The sequence below is a fragment of the Phoca vitulina genome, unplaced genomic scaffold, assembly GCF_004348235.1.
Source record: "Phoca vitulina isolate PV1807 unplaced genomic scaffold, GSC_HSeal_1.0 scaffold50, whole genome shotgun sequence".
In the NCBI taxonomy this organism is placed as follows: Eukaryota; Metazoa; Chordata; class Mammalia; order Carnivora; family Phocidae; genus Phoca; species Phoca vitulina.
This window is the reverse complement of record NW_022589753.1, coordinates 757018-784021: the sequence shown is the minus strand read 5'-3', so window position 1 is coordinate 784021 and position 27004 is coordinate 757018. Positions and strand designations below refer to the sequence as shown.

Genomic DNA, 27004 nt, shown 5'->3' with positions numbered 1-27004 from the left:
GTCCTCAACCAGGACACACCCTCCTGGGTCTGGCAGAGGGCAGCTGCGTGACCCCCAGGGGTTGTGCTCAGACTGGGGTCCCAGCTCTGACGCCCCTCGGCTGCAGACAGGGTTTGCCCCTTCCTGGCTTCATTCCCTCCCCAGGCCCCTTGGCCCCGGCAGCGGCTGTCCCAGTCTGTTCTAATGACGAGTGAGTGACCAGGCCAGCAGTCAGGGCCCCGTGCCGGCCTGTGAGAATGTCCTGAGGGCAGGATGCAAGACCAGAGGCTGTGGCTGGGCCAGACGCACCCGGGGGCGGGCAGGGGAAGGGCAGCTGACCCCTCACCCAGAGAAGCACCTGCCCCGCCTTGCAGGACACAGGTCCGCCATGGACAGGGCATGGAGCAGCTCTGGGGTCACTGCATGTGGGGTGCCCGGTGTGGGTGGAGAAGCTCAGGAGTGGTTGGATGGACGGGTGGACGGACGGCTCTCCTCCCACAGGCAGCGCGCCATGAGCGCCCCCGTGTGCCCTCTCCTCGGGCTCTGGCTGTGGCTGTGGCTGGGTGTTTCCCTGGGACTCGGCCGGGGACAAGGTAAGGACACCGGCGGTGCTTCCTGGGAATGTGGCGCTGGTCCGTGCCCGACCCACCCACTCCGAGGGGCCTCTGCCTCCACTCCTGACGCTCCGCCGGGAGCTGTTGTTCGAGCTGAAGGCGTGCTCGAGGAGGAAAGACAGGACACCAGAGGCCACCCGTGTCCTCTGCCCAAAGCACCACCCGCGGCTTTTTGCGGGACCCTCGGCCTTGCCGTCAGCCCAGCGCGGGGAGGCTGTCGCGTGCTTTCTGACAGTTACTGACATGCTTGGCCCTGAGCTCTGTCTTACGCTCATGCTTTATTTTGAATTATTTCAGGACACCTCTACAATGTAAAACTTCCAAACAGCCCAAGTCTAGAGTAAGGAGGGAAACCCCCTTTCCCTCCTGTCCCCCCAAGGAGAGCACCGTTCGCTGCCCTCTGCTCCTGCTTCGGGTCCTTTCCCTGCTCACTGTCAGGCACAGGGAGAACACAAGGCTGCCCGGCTCTCCCCACCGCGTCTTGTGACCCAGTCTGATCGCTTCCCTTTGGGAGTGACACTCATCTCCGTGTCTTTGGAATACCCCAGAAGGGACGCAGTGCGGAATGTGGTGGACGTCCTTGCCGAGCTCCCCACGAAGGGGGCCGGCTTGGACTGATTCTGGGAAGGCCAGTCTGCAGCTGCCGACGCCCTGGCTTTGCCCCTGGCCCGGGCGGCTCCCGGCGAGTCCTGTGAGGGCAGGAGACCTGCCTCCTCACTGGTTGAAGCTGCCCCTCCTGGGCGACTGCCCGAGTCTCGCTGTTTGACTCACGGTCCCTGTTGAGAATGCGTGCACGGTAGAGGGGCACGCCACGCGGCCACACCTCGTGTGGAGGGAGGCATGGGTCTGCTGACCGCTCTTCCTCAGTGCTGGTTTGGCATGCAGACTGGCCGCGGTCATCAGGCGTGTCCCTGGGTCCCCGTGGCCCTGACAGGATCACGCCACAGTGGGGCCAAGTCACTAGTGGGCCCACGGACACACTGAGCTCCGCATTCGGCAGGGTCCCTGCGGACTCTGGGCAGACCTGGGTCTCCCGGTCCCGAGGAGGGAAGGGTGGGTGGGGGCCCACATGTCCAGGCTGCCTGCCCCGGGGGTGACTGGTGAGGGGGTGCTCCTGGGGGGTTTCCCACTGGCAGGCCCCCCACAGTCTGCCCCATGCCCCACCAAGGCCCCCTGACATGCAGATCCCGAAGGCAGCTGGGAATGTCTCCCCCAACGTGTCAGAGGCACCGCGAGACACAGAGGGCCCTTCATGAGCAGGAGTTGGGGGGGTCCCGCTCACAAATGGCTTTTCATAGCTCCCCCATCAGGCATTCCTGCCTTTCAGCCTGGTGCTCCCGGGAGCCGCTGGGCACATCCGGAGGCCCAGTCCAGCTGCTTCTCCCTGTGAGCCGTTGCTCATTGTGTCTGCCCTGGGCGCCCCCTACCCCTGCCCTTCTCCCGTGCCCCAGCTCTCATGGGGCAGCCAGAAGAAGCCCATCTCTGTCCCCCTTTTCCAAAAATAGCCACCCCTGCCACAGAGCTTCCAGAAGCTTCCCTGGGAGGCCAGGCCGTATCCCAGGCCTCAGTCCTTTACTGCCCCTCCTCCTCCTCCCAGGATGGCCACGGACCCCACAGCGCTGTGTAGACTCTGCTGGGGAAATGAGGTGGCTCCAGGCCCCGGGGCAGGGGCCATGTGGGCTCCATGCTGCTGGTCGCCAGTGGGGCTGTTCCTACTGATCCTGGATGCTTGCCTGGGCCCCAGTGGGCAGGGCGGGGGGCGCCCCTCACAGAGCCGGGCAGGCCTCCCTGGGTGGGGGCAGTCTCCTCGCCCCTGGGACCCTCGGAGTGCCCGGTCCCCCTTCAGCCCCAGACGGGGCCTCGGGTTCTCCTGTGTCCCCCTGCTGGGCCCCCACAGCTGCTGGGTGCTGTCCAGGGGTCAGTCCTGACCACCGGTCGTGTGTCCCCAGCGAGCAGCCGCCTGAGGCTGGCTGTGCTGCCTGAGGACCAGCTGCAGATGAAGTGGAGGGAGTCGGAAGGGGGCAGCCTCGGCTACCTGGTACAGGTGAAGCCCAGGGCAGGTAAGGGGTCTGTGCACCTGGCGGGGCCGGCGGCCGGCGTGCTGGTCTGTGCCCAGCTCCTCCATCCCAGCACCCATGCTGTGCGTGGTGGGGAAGTACCGCGGGACGGGAGCAGGGGAGTAAGTCCTATGAGGTCCCATCCCCACATCCAGCTCATGCCGATGGCGCCGTCAGTGCCTTTAGAAGAAACAAGGACTCCCTCCTCGAGCTTGGGTCCCTTTCAGAATTCTGCACGCCCGCGAGCTGGCCTCTGATGGGCAGGATTAACTCACATTTTACAGGAGGGAGGCCACGAGCACCCCCAGCGTGGTGCTGGCTGCTCGTCTGAAAACGTTTTCAGCAATCGGGGCATCTGGGTCACTCAGTCGGCCAAGCGCCAGCTCGATTTTGGCTCAGGTCGTGATCTCAGGGTCATGAGTTCAAGCCCCATGTGAGGCTCCACTGGGCGTGGAGTCTGCTTGAGCTTCTCTCCTTCTCCTTCTGCTGCTCCCCCCACCCAAATAAAAAGAAAAAGAAAACTTCTCAAAAATTGAGGTTTGACACCCACAGAAAAGCCCGCAAACAGGAGTGCGTAGTTGCAGAAATTGGCAGAAAGCCAATGAGCCTGAGCTCCCCTCCCAGAGTGGGAAGGTGCTCCCCCAGCCCCACTCAGGCCCCTTCCCCATCGCCATTCTGTCTCTGCCACCAAGAATAACCCCCTTTCTGACTTGGGGGCAGTTTTCTGATATTTTGATTAAGCCAAATTTACTTACCCTATTTTTCAAATGTTTTTAATTTTTGTTAATTTTTTGGTCTACTTATCCTATTAGTCACGGAGAGAAACATCTTAAATCACCACCTGTGCTAGAAACGTCTTCCTCTGCTTGTCTCACCAAATTTTGCTTTGTATGTTGAGGCCATGTTTCAGGTGCACGCAAGTCTAGATCTTTCCATCTTCTTACCGGACAGAAGCTCTCCTGCTGTGCACTGCTCCCGTTCTCGCTCGTCAGGTTTCCCTTACGCCCCCTCCACTGGGCGTGCCTGCCTGACATCATCTACTCAGCCTTCTCTCACCTGTCACCGTAGGTGCGCCTTCTAAGGAGCACGTGAGCCCGTGGTGTTCGTCCAATGTGACGATCTTTGCCTTTTAATAGAAACATTTTTTTCCATTTACACTTAATGAATTACTGACATATTTGGATTTAAATCTATCATTTTCCTATGTTTTCTTTTTGTTATACTTGTTATATATATATGTATACTTTTTCTCTCCTTATCCTCTTTGAAACTCAATTTTTTTTTTTAAAGATTTATTTATTTATTTGAGAGAGCGAGAATGAGAGAGAGAGAGTACATGAGAGGGGGGAGGGTTAGAGGGAGAAGCAGACTCCTCGCCGAGCAGGGAGCCCGATGCGGGACTCAATCCAGGGACTCCAGGATCATGACCTGAGCCGAAGGCAGTCGCTTAACCAACTGAGCCACCCAGGTGCCCTGAAACTCAATTTTTATGGAAAAATTTAAACACCTGCAAAAGAAGAGACCATAGTGTACTGAAGTTTCATGTTCCCATGATGTAGCTTTGACAGTTATCAACATATGGCCACTATTGTGTGATCTCTGTCTCCAACCCCTTCTATATATTGCATTATTTTAAAGCAAATCCAAGACATCGTATAATCATATAATTCTGTCTATAAATATTTTAGTAAAGGGAAGGACTCAGAAATAACTCCAGTACAACTAGCATGCCTAAAAAGTGAAAATATTTCAGAGCTACCATTAAATATTTTGTTGTGTTCTCATCTTCCAACTTGTCTGATAAATATTTTTTACACTTAATTTCTTTGAATTGAGATCCCAACAGAATCCACACACTTTATGTGGTTCCTAGGTCTCAAGTAATCTTCAATTTATTTTTTTAAGATTTCATTTATTTGAGAGAGAGAGAGCACGAGCAGGGGGAGCAGCAGAGGCAGAGAGAGAAGCAGGTTCCCCACTGAGCAGGGAGCCCGATGCGGGACTTGATCCCAGGACCCTGGGATCATGACCTGAGCTGAAGGCAGATGCTTCACTGACTGAGCCACCCAGGCATCCCAGTTATCTTCAATTTAAAATAGTTTTGTCTCTCCCCTTTTATTTGATGTTTATTTGTTGAAGGAAGAAGATTGCTGGTCTTGTGGAACATCCGACATTCTGTGTTTTGCCGATGGCATCACCATGGTGCCACGTAGATCGTTCTTCTCTCCCTGTGCCTCCTGTAGATTGGCAATTCCATCCCAGAAGATGGTCAGATTCTGGTTTCCTTATATTTTGTTGACAAGACTTCTTTATAAGTGATTGTGCAATTTCTGTTGTGCCACAAATGGAGGTACACAATGCCTGGTGTCTCCTTTTTTGAGAAGTGACGTCTTATGAGTAGGTATGAGTGGATTGAACACTTTCTATTCCATGTCTCCATCAGCCTGGTAGTTATGGTTCCTTCACTCATGTAGTGATCACCCTGGACATTGTCAGCAGGTCGGATACACAGCAGCTATATCACCTTCCCCAGGTAGAGACAAGGCTTCCAGTCATCACAGTTGCATTTATCTCGTTTCCATGCATGCTATTTCTACATCTTCATTAAATCTCAAGATGCATCTTAATTATTGTACTTATATTGATTCAATATTAATTTAGACCAACTCACATGTTCACCCTTTATCTTTATTTCTTCCAGAGTCTCTTAATCTGGGATTTTTTTTTTCCTGCCTGAAAATAGTGTTTCCTATAGTCTGGGTCTGCTGGATGCCAGTTCTCTGGGGTTTTGTTTTTTTGTTTGTCTGAAAACGTCTTCATTCTTCGTTCTTGAAAGATGCTGTTTCTGGGTATAGAATCTTGAGTTGGCACTTGCTTTCAGCACTTTGAAGAATCTTTTTATTGTCATCTGGCTTCTGTTGTTTTTCTTGAGAATTCAGCCACCACCCCAGTTGTTGCTCCATGAGCTGTGAGCCGCTCTCTCTCCTCTTGACTGCTCTACAATGCTTCCTTCTGTTTTGTTCTTAGCACATTTAGTCTGATGTTCTCGGTCTTCACCTCTTTTTATCTCACTTTGGACTCATGTGCTTCTTGAGTCTGCATCTTACTCTCTTACAGTTTTGGAAAATTCTTTAGCCATGTCTCCTCAGATATGGATTGTGCCCTGTTTCCTCTCTCTTCTCTTCATGGGACTCTACTTACACACATGTGGACCCTCTCCCTGTTCCGGTGCCTCTGACTCTTTCTTCTATATTTTTAATTCCTTTATTTCTCCATTTTTTTGAAGATTTTATTTATTAATGAGAGAGGGAGAGAGAGCACACAAGCAGGGGGAGTGGCAGAGGGAGAAGCAGGCTCCCTGGGGAGCAGGGAGCCCAACGCAGGACTCAATACCAAGACCCTGGGATCATGACCTGAGCTGAAGGCAGACGCTTAACCCACTGAGCCACCCAGGCATCCTATTTCTCCATTCTTAATTCTGTGTTTTCTATCCTGACCTGTATTCCACTATTTATCTCTTCATTAATGTGTAAGAAGCTGTTAAGTCATTCTTTGAATTCCTAACTTCAGTTTTTTGTTTTTCCATTCCAGAATTTCCATTTGGAAAATGTCCATTTGGTTTTTACATTCTAGAATTTCCTTTTTATTGTTTCTAGTTTGATACCCAAATTCATAGGCTTATCTCTAAGTCTTCAGACTAGTTAGTATAATTAATTTAAAGCCCCTTGACTCCATTGTCTGGAAAATCCGTGGGTCTCTTCCTATTGTCTGTTGTCTCTCTTAACTTTCTGTCACTTCCTCTTGTTCCTTGTACACCTGGTTGCCCTTCATTGAGTGCCAGCTGTTGTGAAAACTTATGGAAATAATTTATGACCTTATGTGACATTGTCTTACTTCAGAAAAAAATTGTGTTTGTTTCTGACAGAGGCAATTTGAACTAGCAGTTTTGGGTAATCTTTTTAAATTTTAGATGTCGAGAGTATTTACCCACTCTGTGACATGCACACACACATGCATGTGCATAGACACACACCTGCCCACCTTGGTTGTCTCAATCTCTCCCACCCCCACCCCAGGGGATGCGGAACAGGAGGTGATGTTGACCACCAAGACCCCCAAGGCCACGGTGGGGGGCTTGAGCCCCTCCAAGGGCTACACCGTGCAGATCTTCGAGCTTACCAGCTCAGGGAATGCCTTGCTGGCGCAGCAGGAGTTTGTGAGTAAGTCCATAATCCTGCACAAGGAACCCAGACTCAGAGTGGGTGTGTGTGTGGAAAGGAGCTGTGGCCCCCCTCCCCATGCAGCCCCCCAGGCCCTGCTCCCACCTGGGGGTGGGGGACCCTGACAGCCCCTCGCGTCTTTCTGCAGTTGAGGATTTGAAGAGTCACTCTGTGAGCAGGAGTGGCCAGATGCCACTGGAGGCAGCCGTGGAACCCATGCCCTCCCACGTGGGGAGCCCAGACCCTGAGCCCCGAGTTGCCTTGTCCCCAGGCCAAGACCCGCCCCCTCCTGGTGGTGCAGAGTCGGGTGAGGGTAAGTCACCTTCCAAGGTTTGCTCTTCATGCGGCCGGGATGCTCTTCCTCACGTCTGACCTCACATTCCAGCTTCTCCTTGAGCATGCCGGCCGCTCTCCTGCATTCACCCAGGCTCACGGGGGCAGGTCCCCCACTAGGGGTGCGCTTGGGCCCCAGTGCCCCTTGCTGCCCAGTCTGAGTGTGGCAGGTGAGAGGTGACACAACTGTGACCTCCGCAGGACTGCTTGGCAAGGAGCAGCGCCCACCCAGGGGCTCGGGGGACAAGGCCCCTTCTCAGCCCACCACAAACCTGGAGAGGCAGAGCCAGGCCCAGGGCTCTGCGGGAACGATGGAGAAGTTGGGTAAAACCACCAGGGCACCAGCCTCTGTGGGCTTTCAGGGCGGGGGCTGCATGACCCAGGGCAGGGCAGACAGTTGTGGCATTTCTATCAGCCATGCCTCCTCCCCCAGACCCGGGATGTCTCTGACTTTGTCTCCCCATCAGTCACACTTGGGATGGAAAGAGGTATCTCCCTCCTCAGAGGGACACGTCCCCTCTCTTGCCCTCACTGTCCCCCATTGGACTTGGGGTCTGCCAGGACGGTCTCCCCAACAACACAAGGCTTTGAGGGCAGGGCTGTGCCCATTAGATGGGGGTCTCCTTGCACTCACGCTACCCAGGAGTCCTCATGAGGGGCCTGTCCTGGGTCTGGGGCTCGGCCTGGAGGCACTGACTATAGACTCTCGGGGAGCCCCAGACCCAGGCAGTGGCTTTGTGTCCAAAGAGCTCCTAGGTCATCAGGACAAGCCACCACCCCAGCCAGCGAGGCCTCAGCCCAGAGCTGCCAACCATGCCGACCGCCCCCCCAGTCAACACCCCCTCTAACCTCTGCCCACTGGCCCCCACATTGACAACCACACACAGGGACTGGCCCTGCCGAGGTCACTGGAAGGCAGACGTGCCTGGGAGTCTCATTAACCCTCCCTGGGGGCACTCAAAGCACTGACACGGTGAACCAGGGCTCATGTGGGGTTTTCTGAGTCCAGTGAGGGCCCCCAAGACGTGACCACCTGCCACACTTGAGGCCAGAGCCCCGTGGCCCCTCACCCTCCACCAACCTCAGGGAAGGAGACCTGGGGGGCTGGAGCCCAACCTGGAGCGGTTGGGGGCTCCTGCAGTGGTGTGGGCCTGGCCCAGCTCCTCACCTCCCTCCCTCCCCACCCAGCGAGCCCCCAGTTCCGCTGCACACCCCCCACACCCGTGGACATGATCTTCCTGGTGGACGGGTCCTGGAGTATTGGCCACAGTCATTTCCAGCAGGTCAAAGATTTCCTGGCCAGCGTCATCGAGCCCTTTGAAATTGGGCCAAATAAAGTCCAAGTCGGTAGGTACCAGCCCCCTGCCCTGTGGCCCTGCTGCCAGGCGTCCCTACTAGTCCTACCAGCACCCACGGGAGGCCCAACTCTGAGAAACGGGAAGTCGGAGAGGAGGCACGGAGCCTCCTGGGGAAACCGAAGGACAGCCCGGCCAATCGGTATCACTGGCCGCCAACACACTGACCCCCCCGCCCGGCCAGGCAGGTGGGGGCTCCCACAGGGGCTGGGGGACGTTCTGGTGACTGTCCGTGTGTAAACGTGTGCCCTCCCTGGTGTCCCAGCGAGGCTGTGTGTTGGGTGGGCGGCTCAGCACCGAGCACCTGCCCCCCGCCCAGGCCTGACTCAGTACAGTGGAGACCCCCAGACCGAGTGGGACCTCAGCGCCTTCCGCACCAAGGAGGAGGTGGTGACAGCTGTCCGCAGCCTCCGCTACAGAGGGGGAAACACGTTCACAGGTGTGCCTGGGCCCCCAGCGACCCCACCCTTGGGGGGTCTGTCCAGGTCTCTGTCCCGAAGCCCCCGGCTCCATCCCGCAGGTCAGCCTCCCAGACTTGAAAACCCGTATGTAAATCAAGCCGAGTGTGATGTGGGTGCTGAGCCTGATTCACACCTTCGTAAAGAGCAGTTTGCCCCTTAATTATCTTTGATGAAAACAGGGCTTTCCGTCAGGCTGTCTTCCTAGAAATGAGCGGCTCCTCTGATGGGTAGAAGCTTCCAGGAGGGGCCGCGAGTGGAAGCAGCCCCCAAGGAGCGTCTCCCGCAGGCAGAGCCCCGGGTCTCGCGGTGGTCCCTGCCTCTGGAGCCCCCAGCCTGGCGGGGCCGGGACTGACTCGGTGGGCCCTGTGCTGGGTCCGGCCGGTGGAGTGGGATCGGGCAGGGAGGGCGCCGGGAGGGGCGCGTGGGGCCGCACGCCCTTGATTCTCGATTGCCCAAGGCCTGGCCCTGACTCACGTGCGGGAGCAGAACCTGAAGCCTGGAGCGGGGACCCGTCCAGAGGCGGCCAAGGTGGTGATCCTAGTGACGGACGGCAAATCCCAGGATGATGCCCGTGCTGCTGGCCACGTCCTCAAGGACCTGGGTGTTGCCGTCTTTGCTGTGGGTGAGCAGCCCCCGGCCCTCGGCTGGGGTTCTCATGGCCGCGGGGGGCAGTTTGCACTCCCACTTCTTTGCCCCGGGGCTGGGGGTCCTGTGGTGTCCGTGCCACAGGGAGGACCCGTCCCTGCTCCGAGGAGCTGAGCACCCATGGGCGTTCAGAGGGGGGACACGATGTGGGGTTCCCGAGCAAAGCCCCGAGTTCTCAGTGCCATGTGTGGATGTTCCCCTCTGTGTGCCCTACGCACAGTGTCACAGGCCCTGGCGCCCCCGTGACCTCGTTCTGCTCACTTCACCAGTCACTTCTTCTCTCTGTACCTTGGGAAGCGAACTGCAGATCTGGGGGCTCCTGGGGGCAGAGTACCTCCTTGGTGCCCAGATCCCATTGTATCATGGTTTTATCCCAGGCCCCGGGTTCACGAGTAGGTCTGGGGGTGCGTGGGACTCTGAGGAAAGCACACTGGCCTCCCCCCGGCCCCAAACTCCATAGAGACCCAGGCACAGCCTGCCAGGGGCCTTTGGGAGCCCAGCCCTCCCATACCAGCGCCCAGCCGCCGTCTCTCGGGGGGCCTGTCAGGTGACGCGGTTCCGGGGCCCGTGGGATCTTGGGTACAGGGCTTGGGAAGGCCCCCGCAGACCACTGGGTGACTCAGGCCGGGGGCCCGTGGTCGTGCTTGTAGGATGGGACAACAGCGCTGGGTGGGTGGGGTCAGGTGCATCCTCACCGCCCTCCCCTGTGAGCAGGCGTGAAGAACGCGGATGAGGCTGAGCTGCAGCTCCTGGCGTCCCCGCCGCTGGACATCACCGTCCACAACGTGCAGGACTTCCCGCAGCTCGGCACCTTGGCCGGCTTGCTCAGCCGCCTCATCTGCCAGAAGGTGCAGGGCGGGAGCCGGGGCCCCGGTGAGCGGGGTCACCCTCGCTGGCTGCGGCCCTGCCCGGCCACTCTGGGCAAAGGGAGGGGGCGCTTGTGGCCCCTGGATGGGACGCCCTGAGCCCCACGCCCCTCGGCTCTCAGGGCTCTGAGGGTGTCTGCAGCTGGGGGACACCTGCCCTCCTGGAAGTGGCCGCCGGGGAAAGCAGGTAGTGCCGCTAACGCAGGCTGCCTGCTGGGCCCCTGACCGTCCCTCGCACCCAGGTACACCGGCCGCTGCCACCCCGGCCCCGGACACCGCCTGCACTCCCACCAGCCTGGTTGTGACCCAGGTGACCTCTTCCAGCGTCCACCTGTCCTGGACCCCAGCCCCCCAGCTGCCGCTCAAGTATCTGATCACGTGGCGGCCTTCCGGGGGCGGCACCCCGCAGGAGGTGAGTCAGGGCTGCACGTGACGCGGCGTCATGGAGGAAGGGCACCGGCCGTGGCCCGCGAGCCGAGGGGAGAGAGGGAGTGCGTGTGCTGCTCACGCCTCCCATGGCTGCTTGGTGGCCAAGGTCACCGTGGGAGGCGAGGACTGACCTCAGCCCCCGCAGAGCTGATCCTGTCCCCGCCCCGCACCCCTGCGCCCCGCACCCCCTGCACCTGCGCCCCACGCCCCTGCACTCCCTACCCCTGTGCCCCGCACCCCTGCACCCCTGCACTCCCCACCGCTGCGCCCACCCCGCGGGCTCTGCTGTGGTTCCTGTTCTAGATGGTGGTGGAGGGGCCCACCTCGTCCGCGGAGCTTCACAGCCTGACGGCCGGCACCGAGTACTTGGTGTCTGTGTTCCCTGTTGGCAAGGCCGGGGTCGGCCAGGGCCTGCGGGGCCTTGTGACCACAGGTGGGTGGGGTGGAGCCGGGCCGGGGCTGGGGGCTACCCTATCCATAGCCTCCCTGGAGCCTCCCGCCAGCAGGGGTGGTGCCGAGGCTGGCCTGGTCTCAGCCCACCTGCTGTGGGACCAAGGCCCGGTCGCTGGGCCTCTCTGACCCTTGGTGTCCTCTTCTGAGCTGCTCAAGCCTTTGTGGGGCTCTCGCCCTCTCTGGCCTGCCATGAGCCCCTTCAACAGCTTTCTTGAGACATAATCCCCACGCCGTGCAACTCATCCGTTAGTGTGAGACTCAGCAGTCAGTCTAGTCCCCAGTGTGTCCGCGGTCGACTGTGGAGTATCATCCTCACCGGGAGACAAGCTCTGCTGCCCCCAGCCCCCCAGCCCCTGTCAATCCCCAGTCTGCGTCTGTCTGCATGGATTTGCCATTTCTGGGCCACACGATACGTGGCTTCCTCTGGGGTTTCTAACCTGGGGACGTGGCACCCCCACACTCAGGGCAGGTAGCCTTAACCAGAAACCCACAGGTGGCTGTGTTCCCCCAGAGCTGTCAGCTGGAAACCCAGCCCGAAATGAAGTCTGGCTGGGTCAGACTGGCCTGTGGGGCGTCCCCCACCCTCCCACCTCTGTCTCCACTGAGACCCTCCACAGGGTCTGCACTTACCTGGGCCCTTTGTCATTTGAGCAAGGCCCCCCTGGTGTGTGTGCATGCTCTCTGCAAGGTGCTGCATTCCTAAAGTGTCCCCCCTCCCCCAGCGCCTCTGCCTGCGCCCCAGGCCCTGACCCTGGCTGCCGTGACCCCCAGAACCATCCGCCTGACCTGGCGGCCCTCGGCTGGGGCCACACAGTACCTCGTGCGATGCTTGCCGGCCTTCCCCCGGGGCCAGGAGGAGGGCAGAGAGGTTTGAGGCCAGTTGGGAGGGGAGGCAGAGGAGGGTGATCCGGGGGCAGATGGGGTGGGCAGGGCCAGCACGAGTGCCACACCCCTGCAGGTGCGGGTGGGACAGCCAGAGGCGCTGCTGGACGGCCTGGAGCCTGGCACACACTATGATGTCTGGGTGCAGAGCTTGCAAGGGACAGAGGCCAGCGAGGCCCGGGGCGTCCGTGCCAGGACCGGTGAGTGCCCCGCCCCACAGGCTGCTGCCCCTGGGGCAAATGCCCCGCTCTGGCTCCTCTCAGCCCTCCACCAGGTGGGGAATCCCAGACCCCTCTGGTGGCCCCTAACCAGTTAGGGAGAGGACACTGGCTGGTCCCCGAGGCTACGATGTGTTCCACAGCCACCCTGGCGGCCCCCAGACACCTCGGCTTCTCGGATGTGAGCCACGACTCAGCCCGCGTGTTCTGGGAGGGCAGCCCGAGGCCCGTGCGCCTGTTCAGGGTCAGCTTTGTCTCCAGTGAGGGCAGCCACTCCGGGCAGGTGAGAGTGCCTGGGGCCACTGGGGGACCTGGGGTCCAGCGGGGACGAGGTGAACAGAGGGGGCCAGCACCCCCAGCCCCCACACCCTGCGTTCACAGTTGTTGGGTGTTGGCGGAGCCCCCAGCACCAGCTTCGGCCTGCTGTGGGGCCGACTCCATCCCGGCCTTTGGGGGCCCCAGTCTGCAGGGGCAGGGAAGGGACAGGTGTGAAGCGAGGAATCAGACAAATACACATAAATGACATCCGTGATGCGGGGTGCAGGGCACGGGAGGCTGTGAGCCGGGCTCTTTGAGAGAGGGGGTGGGGGCGGGCGAGGGCCCAGGAGGCCCCACACGTGTGGTGGGTACCCCCTCCAGTGTACATCCCAGGCCAGGGTCTCCTTCCTGCCAGGGCTGACCCCGCCCTGGCCTGGGGAGCTGGCTCCAGGCCTGCACCCATGTGCCTGTCCGCCTTGCAGGTGGAGGCCCCTGGGAACGCCACCTCAGCCACTCTGGGCCCTCTCTCCTCCTCCACCACGTATTCTGTCCGCGTCACCTGCCTCTACCCTGCGGGCGGTTCCTCCACGCTGACCGGCCGCCTGACCACACGTGAGTGGCTGAGGTTAGGGTGGGGTCCCCAGGCTGGCTTCATCCCTCCCCCGATGGATGGTTCAAGCTAAACACGTCGGCCCAGGTGCTGCCATGCGCAGTGCTGAGCTAGGTGGGTGCACATATAACCGGACACATGTGATGCGGGGCATGGGGCCCTGGAGGGCATGACCCGGGGCACCTCAAGAAGCAGGGCCCGTGCCCAGCCTGCAGCCAGGCACTGGGAAAGGGGAGGAATGGGCATGGCTGTTGTGTGGGGTCTAGGGTCCCCTCTGCCCCCCCCCACGGGCAGCCACCCCCAATGTGTGGTCCCGCAACAGTGAAACCTTCACGCGCACGGGGGCGGGTCTCTGGCGAGTCGCCCAGGGCGGGGGCGTGTGGGGCCCCCATGAGCCCCAGTGGGGCACAGCGGCCACTTCCTCAGGGCTGTTGCTTGTCCAGGCCCTACCGCCCCAGCCTCAGTGTCCCTGCTCTGTCTCCAGGGAAGGTCCCCAGCCCGAGCCAGCTCTCGGTGACAGAGCTCCCTGGGGACGAGGTCCAGCTGGAGTGGGCAGCCGCTGCGGCTTCTGGAGTGCTCGTCTACCAGATCAAGTGGACCCCCCTGGGAGACGGGAAGGCCCGTGAGGTGTGGTGTGGGGAGAGGAAGACCACCCTCCTGCCCCCCAGCTCCGGGAGAGCTCAGACCCTGGCGCTTCATCCCGGGGCACCCGCCTCCCCGCGGCCTGTGGGCGGAGCCCGCACGAGGACACCTGTCTGCAGGGCACACACCTGTCCCTTTTCTCCGCAGATCTCTGTCCCAGGGAACCTGGGCATGGCGGTCCTGCCTGGCTTCCAAAGCCACTTGGAGTATGAGATCACCATCCTGGCCTACTACAGGGACGGGGCCCGCAGCGACCCGGTGTCCCTCCGCTACACTCCCGGTAGGTGACCCCTGCTCCGCCCCTCAGCTGCGTGAGGAGCAGGAACAGCCCAGAGGGACCCCAGACTCCAGAGCCGTAGACAGCTCCCTGAGTCCCTGGCCCTCTGGCCTGACCGCTGGGTCCACAGGCTCTCCCCAAACCCTCCCGGCAGGTGTTCCCGGGGGGGACCGAGGTTTCACGTCACCGGGTATCCTCTAGGCTATCCTGGGGCTGACCTGTGCCAATGGCCCCGTCTGTGCCGAGGCTAGGGGCAGCAGGACGTGGGGGGAGGGCGTGTTGGCCACCCTCCGGGCCGCCCTCTCTGAGCCCCCTGCCTCACAGCACTCCGGAGCCCACCCTCCAACCTGGCCCTGGCTTCCGAGTCACCCAGCAGCCTGCGGGTCAGCTGGACCCCCCCAAGCGGCCACGTCCTCCGCTACCGGCTCACCTACGTGCTGGCCTCGGGCTCGGGATCCGAGAAGTCGGTGGGTCTTGGAGCAGGGAGGCCATGCCCCTCATGGGCCCCTAGGTCCCGGGCGCCGTGGGGGAGGCACGGCCCAGCCTGTCTGCTGAGGGGGGCATGTCTTCCCTGGCAGGACACAAACAAATGAGAGCAGAGATGCCCAAATGAGCAAAGATGCTCGGGGGGGAGGGAGGCTTAGGTGACTGTGTCCCCCCTCCCAGATCTCTGTCCCAGGACCCAGCAGCCACGTGACGCTCCCCGACCTGCTGGCAGCCACCAAATACAGGGTCCTGGTCTCGGCAGTCTATGGAGCAGGGGAGAGTCTGCCAGTGTCCGCCACAGGCCAGACGGGTGAGTAGGCACCAAGACCACCAGACCCAGCCAGACCCCAGACCCTCACACCCAGCCAGACCCCAGCTGGACCCCCAGCCAGACCCCAGACCCTCACTCCCATCCAGACCCCACCTGGACCCCCAGACCCTTACTCCCAGGCAGACCCCAGCTGGACCCCCAGACCCTCACTCCCAGCCAGACCCCAGACCCTCACACCCAGCCAGACCCCAGCCAGACCCCAGACGGACCCCCAGACCCTTACTCCCAGGCAGACCTCAGCTGGACCCCCAGACCCTCACACCCAGCTGGACCCCAGACCCTCACACCAAGCCAGACCCCAGCCAGACCCTCACACCCATCCAGGCCCCAGCCAGACCCCAGACCGAGCCAGGCACCCGGAAGCCTAGAACCTTGGGGGCCTATTCAGCTGGGGTCCTGCCAGCAGGATGTGCTGTCTGTCATGCTCGGCACACGGCCCAGCCCTGCAGAGCTAGCAGAAGGAGACTGGGGTTTTCACTGAAACCTTCCCCACTGAGCAGCGCAACCACTAAACCCAGGGTTAAGACCATATTAGTCCAATAAAACGGGTGCAGGTTGGTGCGGCTGGGGGCTTCTGGCTGGAGCCTTGCCTGCAGGGGCTCAGAGCTGCGGAATGGGCTCATAATTCTATATCTGCATCCAGGAGGTCAGGGCAGACGTCCAGCCCGGTGGGAATCCTGAGCCAGCCGAATGCAGATCACAGACAGGGCAGGCGAGGGTCACAGGGAGACTACTTAGGGAGGCCCAGGCTGGCCTCCCTCGATGCACCAAGCTCATGGACAGGACATCCGTGGTCCCTGGGGGACTGCCACCCACAGGCCAGGGCCCAGCAGAGAGGATCCTGCTGATTCTGTTTGTGGCTGTATGCTGGTTTTCTTGGAAAATCACAGACGCTCAGAGCAGAGGACCCTCAGAGGCCATTCAGCTCGGCCACTCCAGCTTCCCTCTGTGTCCCTCCACGGGGTCATCTACTTTTGGCTTGAATGCCTCTGGGGAGGGGGGCCTCCCTACTCCGTGGTGCCTTCACCGGCCCATGGACAGCTCAGAGCACCTCCTGTGCACCTGGCCGTGGAGTAAGCCTGCATGGCCGGGCCAGGTCAGCACACGACCCAGGTTAGCGTGTCCCCACAGCCACGCATCTCCCTGGCCCTGCCACCTGGGACACGTTGGGTGGCCAGTTTGGGGTGCAGCACCCAATGGGAGCACCCCTGGCCAGGCACTGTCCCCGGGGGAGCAGGACACCGTCCCTGTCCCTTCCCCATCCCGTCCCTGAGGTGTGGGGACCACAAGCCTGGAGACCAGCAAGCGTGTGTGGATGGGGACGTGGCTCCAAGGCACCGTAGACTTGAGGGCAGGGCACCTGGCCACGAGGGGTCCCAGGTGGAGGCGAGTCCCCTCGCCACTGACCCAGACTCCCTTTGCCTCCCAGCAGCGTGCCCCGCCCTCAGCCCGGATGGCCCCCTCCCAGGTAGGCCCCCCACCGTGTGACAGCTGAGCTCCCTCCCCATCCCCCACCTGTCCCTCCTCCTCCTCCTGTCGCGTCCTCCCGGGGAAGGTGGCCTGGGACCCCCACCCGCCATGAAGGGGCAGTGACAGGGCACCAGGGTCATGGGGTCGGTAGAGGCGGTCAGGCAGGACTCTCACCTTCGTAGGGGGTTCCCCATGAGGCTGGCCGGGCCTTTATTCTCACGTCTCTGTCGAGGTCACAGCTGGGACATGGCCATGCGGAGACGAGGCTGGGGCCCTGGGTCCTGTATGGGCTCCTGCAGGCTCTCTGCTAACCGGGAGCTGGGTGAGGGGCCAGGGCCGGGGGTCACACGGGGGCGCTCCCGACACGGGGCTGACCTGTGAGTGGGAGATCTGCCCGGAGCGGGGGCGGTGCCCCTAACGTCAGAGGAGATGCAAACGCCTCGAGCCCGCTGAGTCGGGGCGGGTGGTGTGGCCGGCTGCTGGGCACCTGGCCGCTACCGGGTGTGGGGTCACCCCTGGAGCGCTGTGGGGGGCCCCGGGCGCCCGACTCCCACCCACCTGCAGGTTCTGAGTGTGCGTCCGTCGGTAGTCTTCATGGTCACCGTCTTCCCGTCTGCGCGCGTCCTGTGCGGCTCCTCTGCTCCTGCCCCTGCCTCCCTCCCTCACCTCGAGTCTCTGATCACCCCTTCGTTGCTGCCGTGGCCACGCAGGCTTCGACCTCATGGCGGCCTTCGGCCTGGTGGAGAAGGAGTACGCTTCCATCCGTGGTGTTGCCATGGAGCGCGCGGCGTTCAGCTGTGCCAGGACCTTCACGCTCTTCAAGGACGCTCAGCTGACCCGCCGGGCCAGGTGGGGGGCCGGGGGTGGACTGGGCCCCAGAGGGGCAGCTGCGGAGCAGGGGTGGGTGGCCACATCCTCCCTGTAACGTCCCCCCAGCCCTCCTGGGGGGGCTGTGGCAGGTTCAAGCCCCCAGAGCCGACCAGGGACTCCCCTGAGCAGGTGGGGTTTTACAGATGAATAAATCTCGCGTGGGTGGAGCAAGGCCGCGTGCAGGTCCTTTTCCCGCGTGGCCCCAGCATTGATCAGACTTGCAGACTTCTGCATAGAAGCTTGTGTCCCTTGAGAACTCCCGCGTCCCGGTGGGCGTGGGTCAGGCAAATCTGCAAGCAGCCGGGTGCTCCGCAGGCGCCACCCCGTGACCCGCCGTGAGCAAGGGTGGGGGCTCCCGGCAGCTCGCAAGCGCCCCGCCTTGTTTGTGGAGAGATCCTGAATCAAACGGCAGCTGTGATACGCATAATCCTTCCTTGAGTTAAGACCCCGCACGTTATCAGCACGGTCACATGCTTTGTGCTGGGAGTTTGAAAAGTACGAAGCAGATCACTGCACAGCACTCCCCGCGCGCTGCTACGATTCAGGCCTTTCTGCCCAGCACGGGCATGGCGGGCATGGTGGGCGTGGCTACGGCAGGTGCCGCTCTGCCCGCCGCCATCCTCCCGTCTGAGCTCATAGCTCCTTCACCGTCCTCTTCCTCCCGCCCAGCCCAACCTGCTCCTATGTTAACGTAACAGGTGGTGACTGGTCTCCCTGTGCGTGTGGGTGGCTGAAGCCGGTCTCTTTCTCAGTAGCCCCATCCTCCCGGCCAAGCTTGAATCTGGGGTTCTTTATCGGGGCAGGCTGCTCTGAGCATCTGGGGCCCCGAGGTCTACCCTCCCTGGATGGCGGCCACACGATGGCAGCTCTGTCGTGCTTGTCCCTTTTCTGCAAGCGCAGACTTTCCCAGGCCCTCGCTGTCGACGGTTCTGCTGGTGCGGCCCCCACTCCAGATGTGATCAGCCGCCCCAGGCGAGGTCACCCAGCACAGGTGTCCCCCCACCGTGGTAGCTGCCACAAGAGGGGTTCTGGGTTGCTAAGAGCAGAGGGGTCCCTCCCTGTGTTGGGGTCAGAAAGGTTCCCCAGGGAAGTGGCAGACAAGTAAGGGCCACCAGGGAGACAATAGGGAAAGGGAAGGGCACTGAGGAAGAAGGAGCAGCCCGTGCCAAGGCCCTGGGGTCAGTTTGCTTAGAGAACCACAGGAATGGACAGGTCTGGGTCTTTTGGGCTCTTGCTTATCCTAAGAGCAAATGAAGGGCAAAGAGCGAGGCTGTAGGCCTTTAGGAACACTGTTATTGGGTGACCTAACACCCTGTTCCCTGCCCTTCCCACCCCTCAGCACGCCCCAGCACAGACCCCCCGCCTGCCCACTCTGAGCACTCCAGCAAGCTCGGGTCCATGGGAGCAACTCCCGAGGGCAGAGCTGCCTGTGGGCTTGTGGGCTCCTGACCCCAGGACAAAGGCCCGGAGACCCTCCTGCCAGGCCCCCATGACCTGCCCCCTTCCGCCCCCGCAGAGCCCCTGGAGGATGGGGTCTTGGAGGACCCTGCCCAGGAGTGTCGTGAACACAGGCTGTGGTGGGGTGGCCTTCGGTCCCAGCCACAGAGCATGTCTCGCTGAACCCGCACCAGCCTGGGGGCGCTTCTGTCCCTCACATACCCAGTGTTACTGCTGGGGAACGGAGGCAGGAGAGGCCCAGCTTGGTGGTGGACCCCCGCCCTGCAGTCCCGTGGGTCTGGGGGGTGGCGGGACCCCACCTCGTCCCAGGCCTGCAGTCGCCCCCCACCTGTGCTCCAACAGTGGCCTCCAGCTGGCTGCCCCCCCACCAGAGTACACGGTGGTCTTCCTGCTGCGTGTGCTGCCCGAGACCCCCCGCGAGAGCTTCGCGTTGTGGCAGATGACGGCTGAGGACTTCCAGCCCGTCCTGGGGGTCCTGCTAGACGGTCAGTCCACAGGGAGGGTGGTGGGCCCAGGTCCGTGGGTCCTGAGGAGGTCTGCGTCCGGGCCAGGCTGGGGACACCCCAGGCTCAGTGAGAGGCGTCCACAGCTCGGGCCCCTGAGGCTTGGGGTGCATTTGCATGCTGCCCGACCGTGGGGCCGCCCCGTTCTGCTCTGGGGGTCTCACGTGCTCCCACCCCTCCCCTGCAGCTGGCAGGAAGTCTCTGACCTACTTCAACCACGACCCCAGGGCCACCTTGCAAGAGGTCACCTTTGACCTGCCCGAAGTGAGGAGGATATTCTTTGGAAGCTTCCACAAGGTCCTGGAAGGTTCCTGAAAGACTGAAGTGCGCCCCTCGAGACCCGCCCCCGCTCCCCAAGTTCTGGAGCAGACCCCCCCCCACACACAGGACCCACAAGACGTGCCTGCCTCCCAACCACAGGCTGCCCGTCACACACCGCTCTCCCCGCCCCACCCCCGCTCCCCCCATTTTCCTTGGCAGTCACGTTGGCCTGTCCGAGCCTCTGCCCCACGGTCCCCTCTAGACAGAGGTCTTCATTTGGGTCAAAGAGCGTCCAGCCCTTCCTGGGTCCCACAAATCCCTGGGAGGGGTCTGCAACAGGTGTGATTTGGTCTACTCTATAAAGGGGAAACTGAGGCCTCGTGAGACCTGGGGTGGAGTTAGGATCCTGACCCCCAGGTGCTGGGCCCCGCTGGTGGCCTGGACTTGTGGGCACAGGCGGGTGCCCACCCTGGCTGGGGCTGCAGGGGAACCTTTCTGGTGTCCGGCAGGTGCACGTGGCTGTGGGCCGCTCCAGGGTCAGACTCTACGTGGACTGCCGGAAGGTGGCCGAGAGGCCCATCGGGGAGGCGGGCAGCCCGCCTGCCGCGGGCTTCGTGATGCTGGGGAGGTTGGCCAAGGCCCGGGGCCCCCGGAGCAGCTCAGCCACAGTGAGCACGGACCTGGTCCCGCTGGGCTGGGCCGGAGGGGGCCACAGAGCCGCAGCCTCGTCTGGCCGACCTGCTCTGTGTCGTAGTTCCAGCTGCAGCTGCTGCAGATCGTGTGTAGCGAGTCCTGGGCAGAGGAAGACGTGTGCTGCGAGCTCCCTGCGGCGGTGCGTGGCCTAGCGCCTGCCGCGGGTCCCAGAGTCTGGGGGCGGACAGCATGTCCACCATCACGGTGCTGGCAGAGATCAAGACAGGCTTCCTGGAGGAGGTGGCCTCTGGGCCAGAGCCGGAGCCCTGGGCAGCCGGATGCAAGTGTCCCGGAGGCCCTGGGGGCCAGGCAGGCTGGAGCGTGTCAGGAAGTCCCAGCGGCAGGGGTGGCCACGGCCTTTCTCTGTGGGCACAGCTGGGGTGTACGCAGCGGGCCAGGAAGGCGCTCGTCTGGCGAAGCCAGAGGGACTGCCAGAGACTCGGGTGGCCTCCGCACCCTGTGGGTGTGGGCAGGGTTCCTCACGCTGTACCCACACCGGGCTTGGCCACGCTCGGGACTTGGGAGGGACTGGGAGACAGCCCGGGCGGGGCAGCCTGGGGGGTGGCACCCAGGGTGGGGTCCTTGCCCCTCATTCCCAGCCTCCCAGGCGTCCTGGAACCCAGGTGTCTGTGGCTACTCGGAGCTCTAGGTCAGATGAGAACAGCTAGGGGGCCACTTAATGAGTGGGGTCTCCTTTCCCCCAGAAGGATGGAGAGACCTGCCCTGCCTTCCCTTCCGCTTCCACCTGCACCTGTTCTTCGCAGACCCCTGGGCCCCCGGGGCCCCAAGGACCTCCGGTGAGTCCATCCTCTCCTCCCCTGGGGTGACCAGGGCTCCCGGCAACATCCTGCTGCCACAGCACCGAGCAGCTGTCCCAGCCCGCCTCCAAGATGGGACGTGCTCCTGCGTCCCCCAGCTGCCTCGTCCACCCAGCCTCTCCTCCCCACCCCCTGCAGCTGCCCTCCCCTGGGCTGACCCCTGTCTGGGGATCCAGCATATCCCCAATATCCAGGTGGGAGTGCGGCCCTGTGCTGGGGGTGGCCAGTGGGTGTGGCGAGTCACCCACGTGGGTGGCCTCTGTCCTGGGTACTCGCTGTGGGGCCTGGGAGGCGGCTCTCCAGGCCCTGGACCCCCCCATGGGGCGGGGCCTGCAGTGGGAATGCTCGGCGGTCCACACCAGACAGGGGCCAGGATTTGAACCAGGACCTGCTGGAACAGGAGTCTGCTCTACCAAGAGGCTGTGGGAGGGAAGGATGGGCTAGGATTCTCTTGCCCCGAAAGACCCTTCCCCTTCTCCACCGAAACTTGGGGACTGCAGTCCAGGGCAATGCTGTGGGGCCCTCGGGTGGACGGCGCTGAGCCCTGACCGTGCCCTTGCAGGGCCTCCCTGGAAGGATCGGAGCCCCAGGAGAGCAGGGCTTCCCAGGGCCCAGGGTGAGTAGGGGGGAGTCCCGTGGGGCTGGACCCTACCTTTCATGAGAATGCAGGAGCGAGCCCCACAACTAGAAGCAAGGTGCCCTCCCCAGGGAGCGGCCAGCTTCCCACCCCACCCCAGAAATCGCAAATCTCATCTCGTCTCTGACCATGAGCACTCTGACAGGTGAACTGTGTTGACACGGTCTTAACTGGCTTTTCTCCTAAAGCAGCTCCAACACCCTGTGGAAGTTGCTGGAATTTTCTTGTTGGACAAATGTCCTTTGAATGCTTTCCCCTGGGTACTTTTCTTACTAATTCTTGGGAGCACAGAATACTTTATGGAAATCAGCCACACATGTGAGTTGTGACCACGTTTGCCACACCAGTGTTGGTGCGGAGCAGGCTTGGGAGCAGAGATGGATGCGTTGGGTTGTGTGATCGCCACGTCCGTGTGCTCTTAGATTTAAAAACTCAAGTGTGGATATTAAGTAAGATTTGCTGCTTTGGACACAGCCAAATGATTTTGCTTCCTGGAGCTGTTAGTTTGGTGAATGATCTTAGTGTCTTCCTGAATCCTGAACTGCTCTCTTGCATAAACTGGGTACCTCCCACCCACGTGATGTGCGGCTGGGCTCTGTCTGCCGATGTCCTACTGAGGATTTGCTCACTGATATTCACACATGAGAATGTCTGCAGTTTTCTTTACGGAGTTCGGTACACTGATATGCTTAATTCACAAAGACTGCCTGAAGGCATTCTCTCATCCCCCCGCCCCCCGCAATCCCAAGTGGTGGAAATAGCGGGTGTCCCCTGTCCCTTAGAGATTTGGGAGAACGCTCCAGCGAGGCTGAGTCTGTGACTGGCCTGCCTGGGTGGTTTCTGCACGCCTCCGGGTCGGGAAGGGAGAGCAGGCCCGGGCTCCGTGACCTGGAGCCACGGCCGCGGTCTGTTCCCGGCAGTAGAGAGGGTCTCAGCAGGACCCCTCCCGGGGTGGGCAGGGAGGGTGAAGACATCTCTGCACAAGCCCGGGTCTGGTACCAAAGTCAGCCGGAGGGCCAGGAGGGCCACTGAGGACAGGACTGAGGGAGGGGCTGCTGGAGGGCCCCCCGGGCCCTCTCAGCCCCTCCCCCACCTGCATCTGCAGGGGGAGCCTGGGCCACCTGGACAGATGGGGCCTGAGGGTCCTGGAGGTCAGCAGGGGTCGCCAGGGACCCAGGGCCGAACCGTGCAGGGACCTGTGGTAGGTGCGGCCTCCCCTCCCCCTCCTCCATGCTGCCCCTCCCCCATCCTCTGGGACAGACTAGCTGCTGAGTCTCTTTCCTCTCCAGGGTCCGCCAGGGGTCAAAGGAGAGAAAGGGGACCATGGGCTCCCGGGCTTGCAGGTAGTGGGATCAGGGAGGGCGTGGACTGGGGACATGGGTCTCCTCTGCTTCAGACCTTGGCCTCAGCCTGGCCAGCCGTCTCTGTTCCCTTCTAGGGCCATCCCGGTCACCAGGGAGCCCCCGGGAAGGTCGGCCTCCAGGGACCAAAGGTGGGAGAGAAGCCTGCCACGGGAGGGTCTTGGACAGAGGCTGAGGGGGCGGTGGCCTGGCCAGTGGGGAGGGGGGTGTTGTCACTGCCCGGGGCGGGGAGGTGGGCCCTGAGCTGGGCTGGCCTCATGGGCTCTCAGAGTGCCGCACAGGTTCACAGGGACGGGTCACTGCGTGTCTGCTCGTGGCGGCCACGTGGGCATCCACGGGAGGGTGCGTAGTGGTGCCGGGCCCCCTCCCCGCCCCAGCTTGCCCCTTCCTCTGCCCTCAGGGAATGCGAGGCCTGGAGGGGAGCGCTGGCCTGCCTGGACCTCCGGGCCCGAGGGTAGGCACCACCTGCCCTGAGAGGCTCCTCCCACCACCTCCTCAGGGCTGAACACAACACAGGCCACAGCTAGAGGAGGTGACCCGGAGAGGCCTCTCCTCCTGGGCTGGAACCCTGCAGAGCTCCGCTGGGCGTGCGAGTGCCCTGTGCCCAGAGGCTTGCCGCACACTGTGGGAGGCTCTTTCCAGCCTCCCCTGGGCAGGTTGGACAGCCCCAGGCACCCCTGTGCGAGATCCACGTGGCGGGAAAGTGCCCGGGCTGCCGGGTCTGCCCGGGGAGGGTGGAGGGGTGAGGCTGGCTACAGGACGTGACCTGGGCCCCCTTTTCCCTCTCGGCTGCCTCACTCAGAAGCACCTGACCTCCCCATCCAACCGGGTCCATGCTGCTCTGAGTGGGGGCACCCAAGGTGGCCTCGGCCAGGTGCCTGTCCCGCAAGAGGCCGCCAGGGGGCCGGGGGTGGGGGCGGGGGGGAGGACCGTGGTCACACTCAGATGGCTGGAACAGAGCCGGGGTGGGGGGGGGGGGTTTTAGTGAAGAATCAGAGCTGGGGGGTGGGGCGGGCAGGGCTCTGCCCTGCATACGGGGCCTGGACCGGCCCCGAGGTGGGCGATGAGGCGCAGCCCGCAGGAGGCTGGGAGGAGTGAAGGATCTGGTGTGGGTCCAAGGCCGCAGGGACCCAGACCACAGGGAGCCAGGGTGGGAGGGAGGAGGGGCCTCGTTGTCCGGGGCCTGCAGCCAACCGCCCCTCCACACCTCTGCAGGGCTTCCAGGGCACGGCGGGGGTCAGGGGCACCGGTGGGGAGAGAGGACCCCCAGGGGTCGTGGGGCCCACGGTAAGTCCCCTTCCCACCTACCAGCTCCCCAGGAGTGGGGAGGCAGGGAGCAAATGTGAGCAAATTCCTCCCTCCCGACCGATCAGGCCACTTTGTAAAGCCAGGCCTGGCTTTACAAGAGCTTGGGTTTGGGGCTCACCGGAGCAGAGGGAGCCCGGAGCTGCCCCTGCCAGACCCCAGACCCAGGACAGGTGGGGCACAGACGGTGGAGCTGTGGGCTCCAGGGTGTGGGGGCAGACCTGGGCTGACAAGCCAAGGAGGGGGCTCCAGCTGGGGACGGGGAGGAAGGCAGGCCCGGGGCGGGGACGCACTCCCTACAGGCCTGGGGGGCTTCTGCCTCCCCGGCTGGCTGGCTTGCTAGTGGCAGCCCTTTGTCCACTGGGGACTCCCTGCGGCCAGCTCCCTAGGATCAGGCTCTGCCTTGCCTGATCTACCTCCTGCCAGATGGGTGGGACCCCCGCCCCCACCGGGAGCAGAGTCAGGAGACGCGGACCCCAACCCCAGGCTTGGCACGTGGCCCTCACCTGGCCAGAGAGGAGCTGACCCCGGGCCTGGCATGCAGCACTCACTCCGCCCAGAGGGGAGCCAGGATGGGGTCCAGGCACGTCTCCTCTGCTGTCGGTTTACTTCTCTGTCCTGACCTGCTTTTCCCCTTTCCCTCCACTCCAGGGGCTGCCAGGACCCAAAGGGGAGCGAGGAGAGAAGGTGAGTAGGCCCCTGTCTGGGGTCCGGGCACTTCCTGGGGAGCATGGGGGAGGCACCGGCCCTCGTGCCGCTGGGCATGGACTGTGGCCACATGGCCCATCCTCCCTTGCAGGGCGAACCACAGTCCCTGGCCACCATCTACCAGCTCCTGAGCCAGGCCTGCGAGTCTGCCATCCAGAGTGAGTGGTGTAGCTTCCTCGTGAGGACCCCAGAGCCTCCCGTGCCCCCCGAGCAGCCTCTGTGCTCTCAGCAGCGTGGGCCCCTCGTCACTAGCAGTCCCAGCCTGGCCCGGCCATTCTCCTTGGCCGTGCACCGTGGAGTAAGGGGGGGAAGGCACGTGGGGGCCCCTGTGCCCCATGCCCCACCCTGCTGATGCCCCCTCCACCCCAACCCCCAGCTCATGTGCTGAAGTTCCACTCCTTTCTCCATGAGAGCGCCAGGCCCCCCAGGCCCGTCTGGGAGGCCCCCAGGCACCCCGGCACACTCAGTGAGGCCTGGCTCCCTGGAGAAGGGGGAGATGTTGGCCCCCGCCCTGCGAACAGAGGTACTGGCCGTGTGGGGAGGGTCTAGGGGCCCTGCAGCTCCTCTCCAGGTAGTGGGCTCCCCACCCTCCCCGGGCCCCCAAGCCTACACAGAGGTCACTTAGGCAGGACTGGACACTGCCTGGCTTCCTGGGGTCCTCAAAGGGGCCCCTTCCCCATTCTCCCAGGATGCCCAAGATTAGGGTCCTTTGCTGTCCTGCCGTCCCCTCCCCCCATCCTCCTCCCCGCATGCTCGATGCCCCAGGAGGCTTGGTCTGATGACCTTGTCCTGCGTCCCTCCACCTGACTGGGGCTGCAGTGCTGGTCATGGCTCAGGTGCTAAGATGGATGGGAGGCTGATTAGGGGAGACAGAGCTCATGGGCCTGGATCGGGGAGAAAGGAGGGGGGTGGGGCTGGGGCACTGTGCTGTGGGCAGGGAGGGGTCCTGCCTCACCCCCCGGGCTGTGCATTGGGTTAGGGGAGAGGGCCTCACTCATGGGAACCCCTGCCCACCACGGCCCATCACAGTTCCCCGGACACGGCCTTTGAGGTGAATACCCCCTCTTTGACAAGGCTGGCACATGCTGTCATGAGGACCCCCCACCGAGCCTCCCCGACTTGGCGGTGGAGCCAACAGCTGGTGTCTGTTTGGGGCTCAGGCACCCACCTTCCCGTCAGTCAGAACAGGGTCCCTGAGAAGGGAAAGGAAAGCATTGCTTTCTGCACCTCTTCGTTCAACCATGCCCTCCTTCTGCTCAGGTGAGCCCAGAGCCCTCAGTCACATGGGCAGCCCTCAGCCTAAAGGAAGCGAGCCTCCAGGACCCCCGGGAAGAAGAGGTGAGCGCCCACCTGTGGGGAGGGGGAGCCCCGAGGGGCAGCTGCGAAGTGGGGGAGCAGCACGGACAGAGAGTGCAGGTGCCGAGGAGCAGGGCCTCCTGGCTGGTTGGGGTGAAGGCATGGGGGGTTCATGGGCCTTGGGGGAACCTCACAAGCCTGTGGGCAGATGTGGGGAAGCCAGGAGAGCCCAGGGAGGCCCCGGCCGGGGCGAGCATGTCAGGAGGGGAGAGCAGGGGCACACCGCCGCGGGCACCTGACCCGGGTGGGTAAAGGGACCAGGGCAGGAGGCATGTGGGAGCAGCGCCCTGAGGAGGAGAAGCCTGCTGCAGGCTCATGGCTCTGCTGGACACACTGAGACCCGGGGGGCACGGGTCCACGGTGGCAGGCGGGCTGGGCTGCTGTGGTTTGGCTCAGACCTGCCCACCCTTCTCTCCTGCCAGGACGGTTCCCGTGCTGCCCACAGTGA

At 62.5% G+C, this 27004-nt stretch overlaps 1 protein-coding gene across 1 annotated transcript; it reads left to right on the top strand.

The window, feature by feature from the left end:
* Window positions 1-490: 490 nt before the first annotated feature.
* COL20A1 (collagen type XX alpha 1 chain) lies at window positions 491-27004 on the top strand. The gene is made up of 34 exons (XM_032387567.1): window positions 491-572; window positions 2543-2653; window positions 6727-6870; window positions 7019-7162; window positions 8392-8550; window positions 8878-8997; window positions 9477-9641; window positions 10379-10537; window positions 10773-10942; window positions 11263-11392; window positions 12135-12280; window positions 12371-12494; window positions 12656-12795; window positions 13253-13382; window positions 13865-14007; window positions 14170-14302; window positions 14609-14766; window positions 14966-15095; window positions 16549-16584; window positions 17297-17435; window positions 19257-19399; window positions 19605-19714; window positions 20188-20346; window positions 20433-20510; window positions 21076-21168; window positions 21752-21805; window positions 23116-23169; window positions 23265-23318; window positions 23588-23641; window positions 24403-24474; window positions 25144-25179; window positions 25292-25340; window positions 25577-25723; window positions 26979-27004. Exons 1-34 carry the CDS (start codon window positions 491-493, stop codon window positions 27002-27004), a joined length of 3792 nt encoding a protein of 1263 aa, XP_032243458.1.

Bases quoted from the DNA above. Each gene is read 5' to 3' on its own strand.
- COL20A1 (XM_032387567.1), top strand. From the start codon at position 491: ATGAGCGCCCCCGTGTGCCCTCTCCTCGGGCTCTGGCTGTGGCTGTGG. The intron at 23,170-23,264 runs GTAGTGGGATCA...GTTCCCTTCTAG, and splicing joins ATGGGCTCCCGGGCTTGCAG to GGCCATCCCGGTCACCAGGG. The intron at 25,180-25,291 runs GTGAGTAGGCCC...CCTCCCTTGCAG, and splicing joins AAGGGGAGCGAGGAGAGAAG to GGCGAACCACAGTCCCTGGC.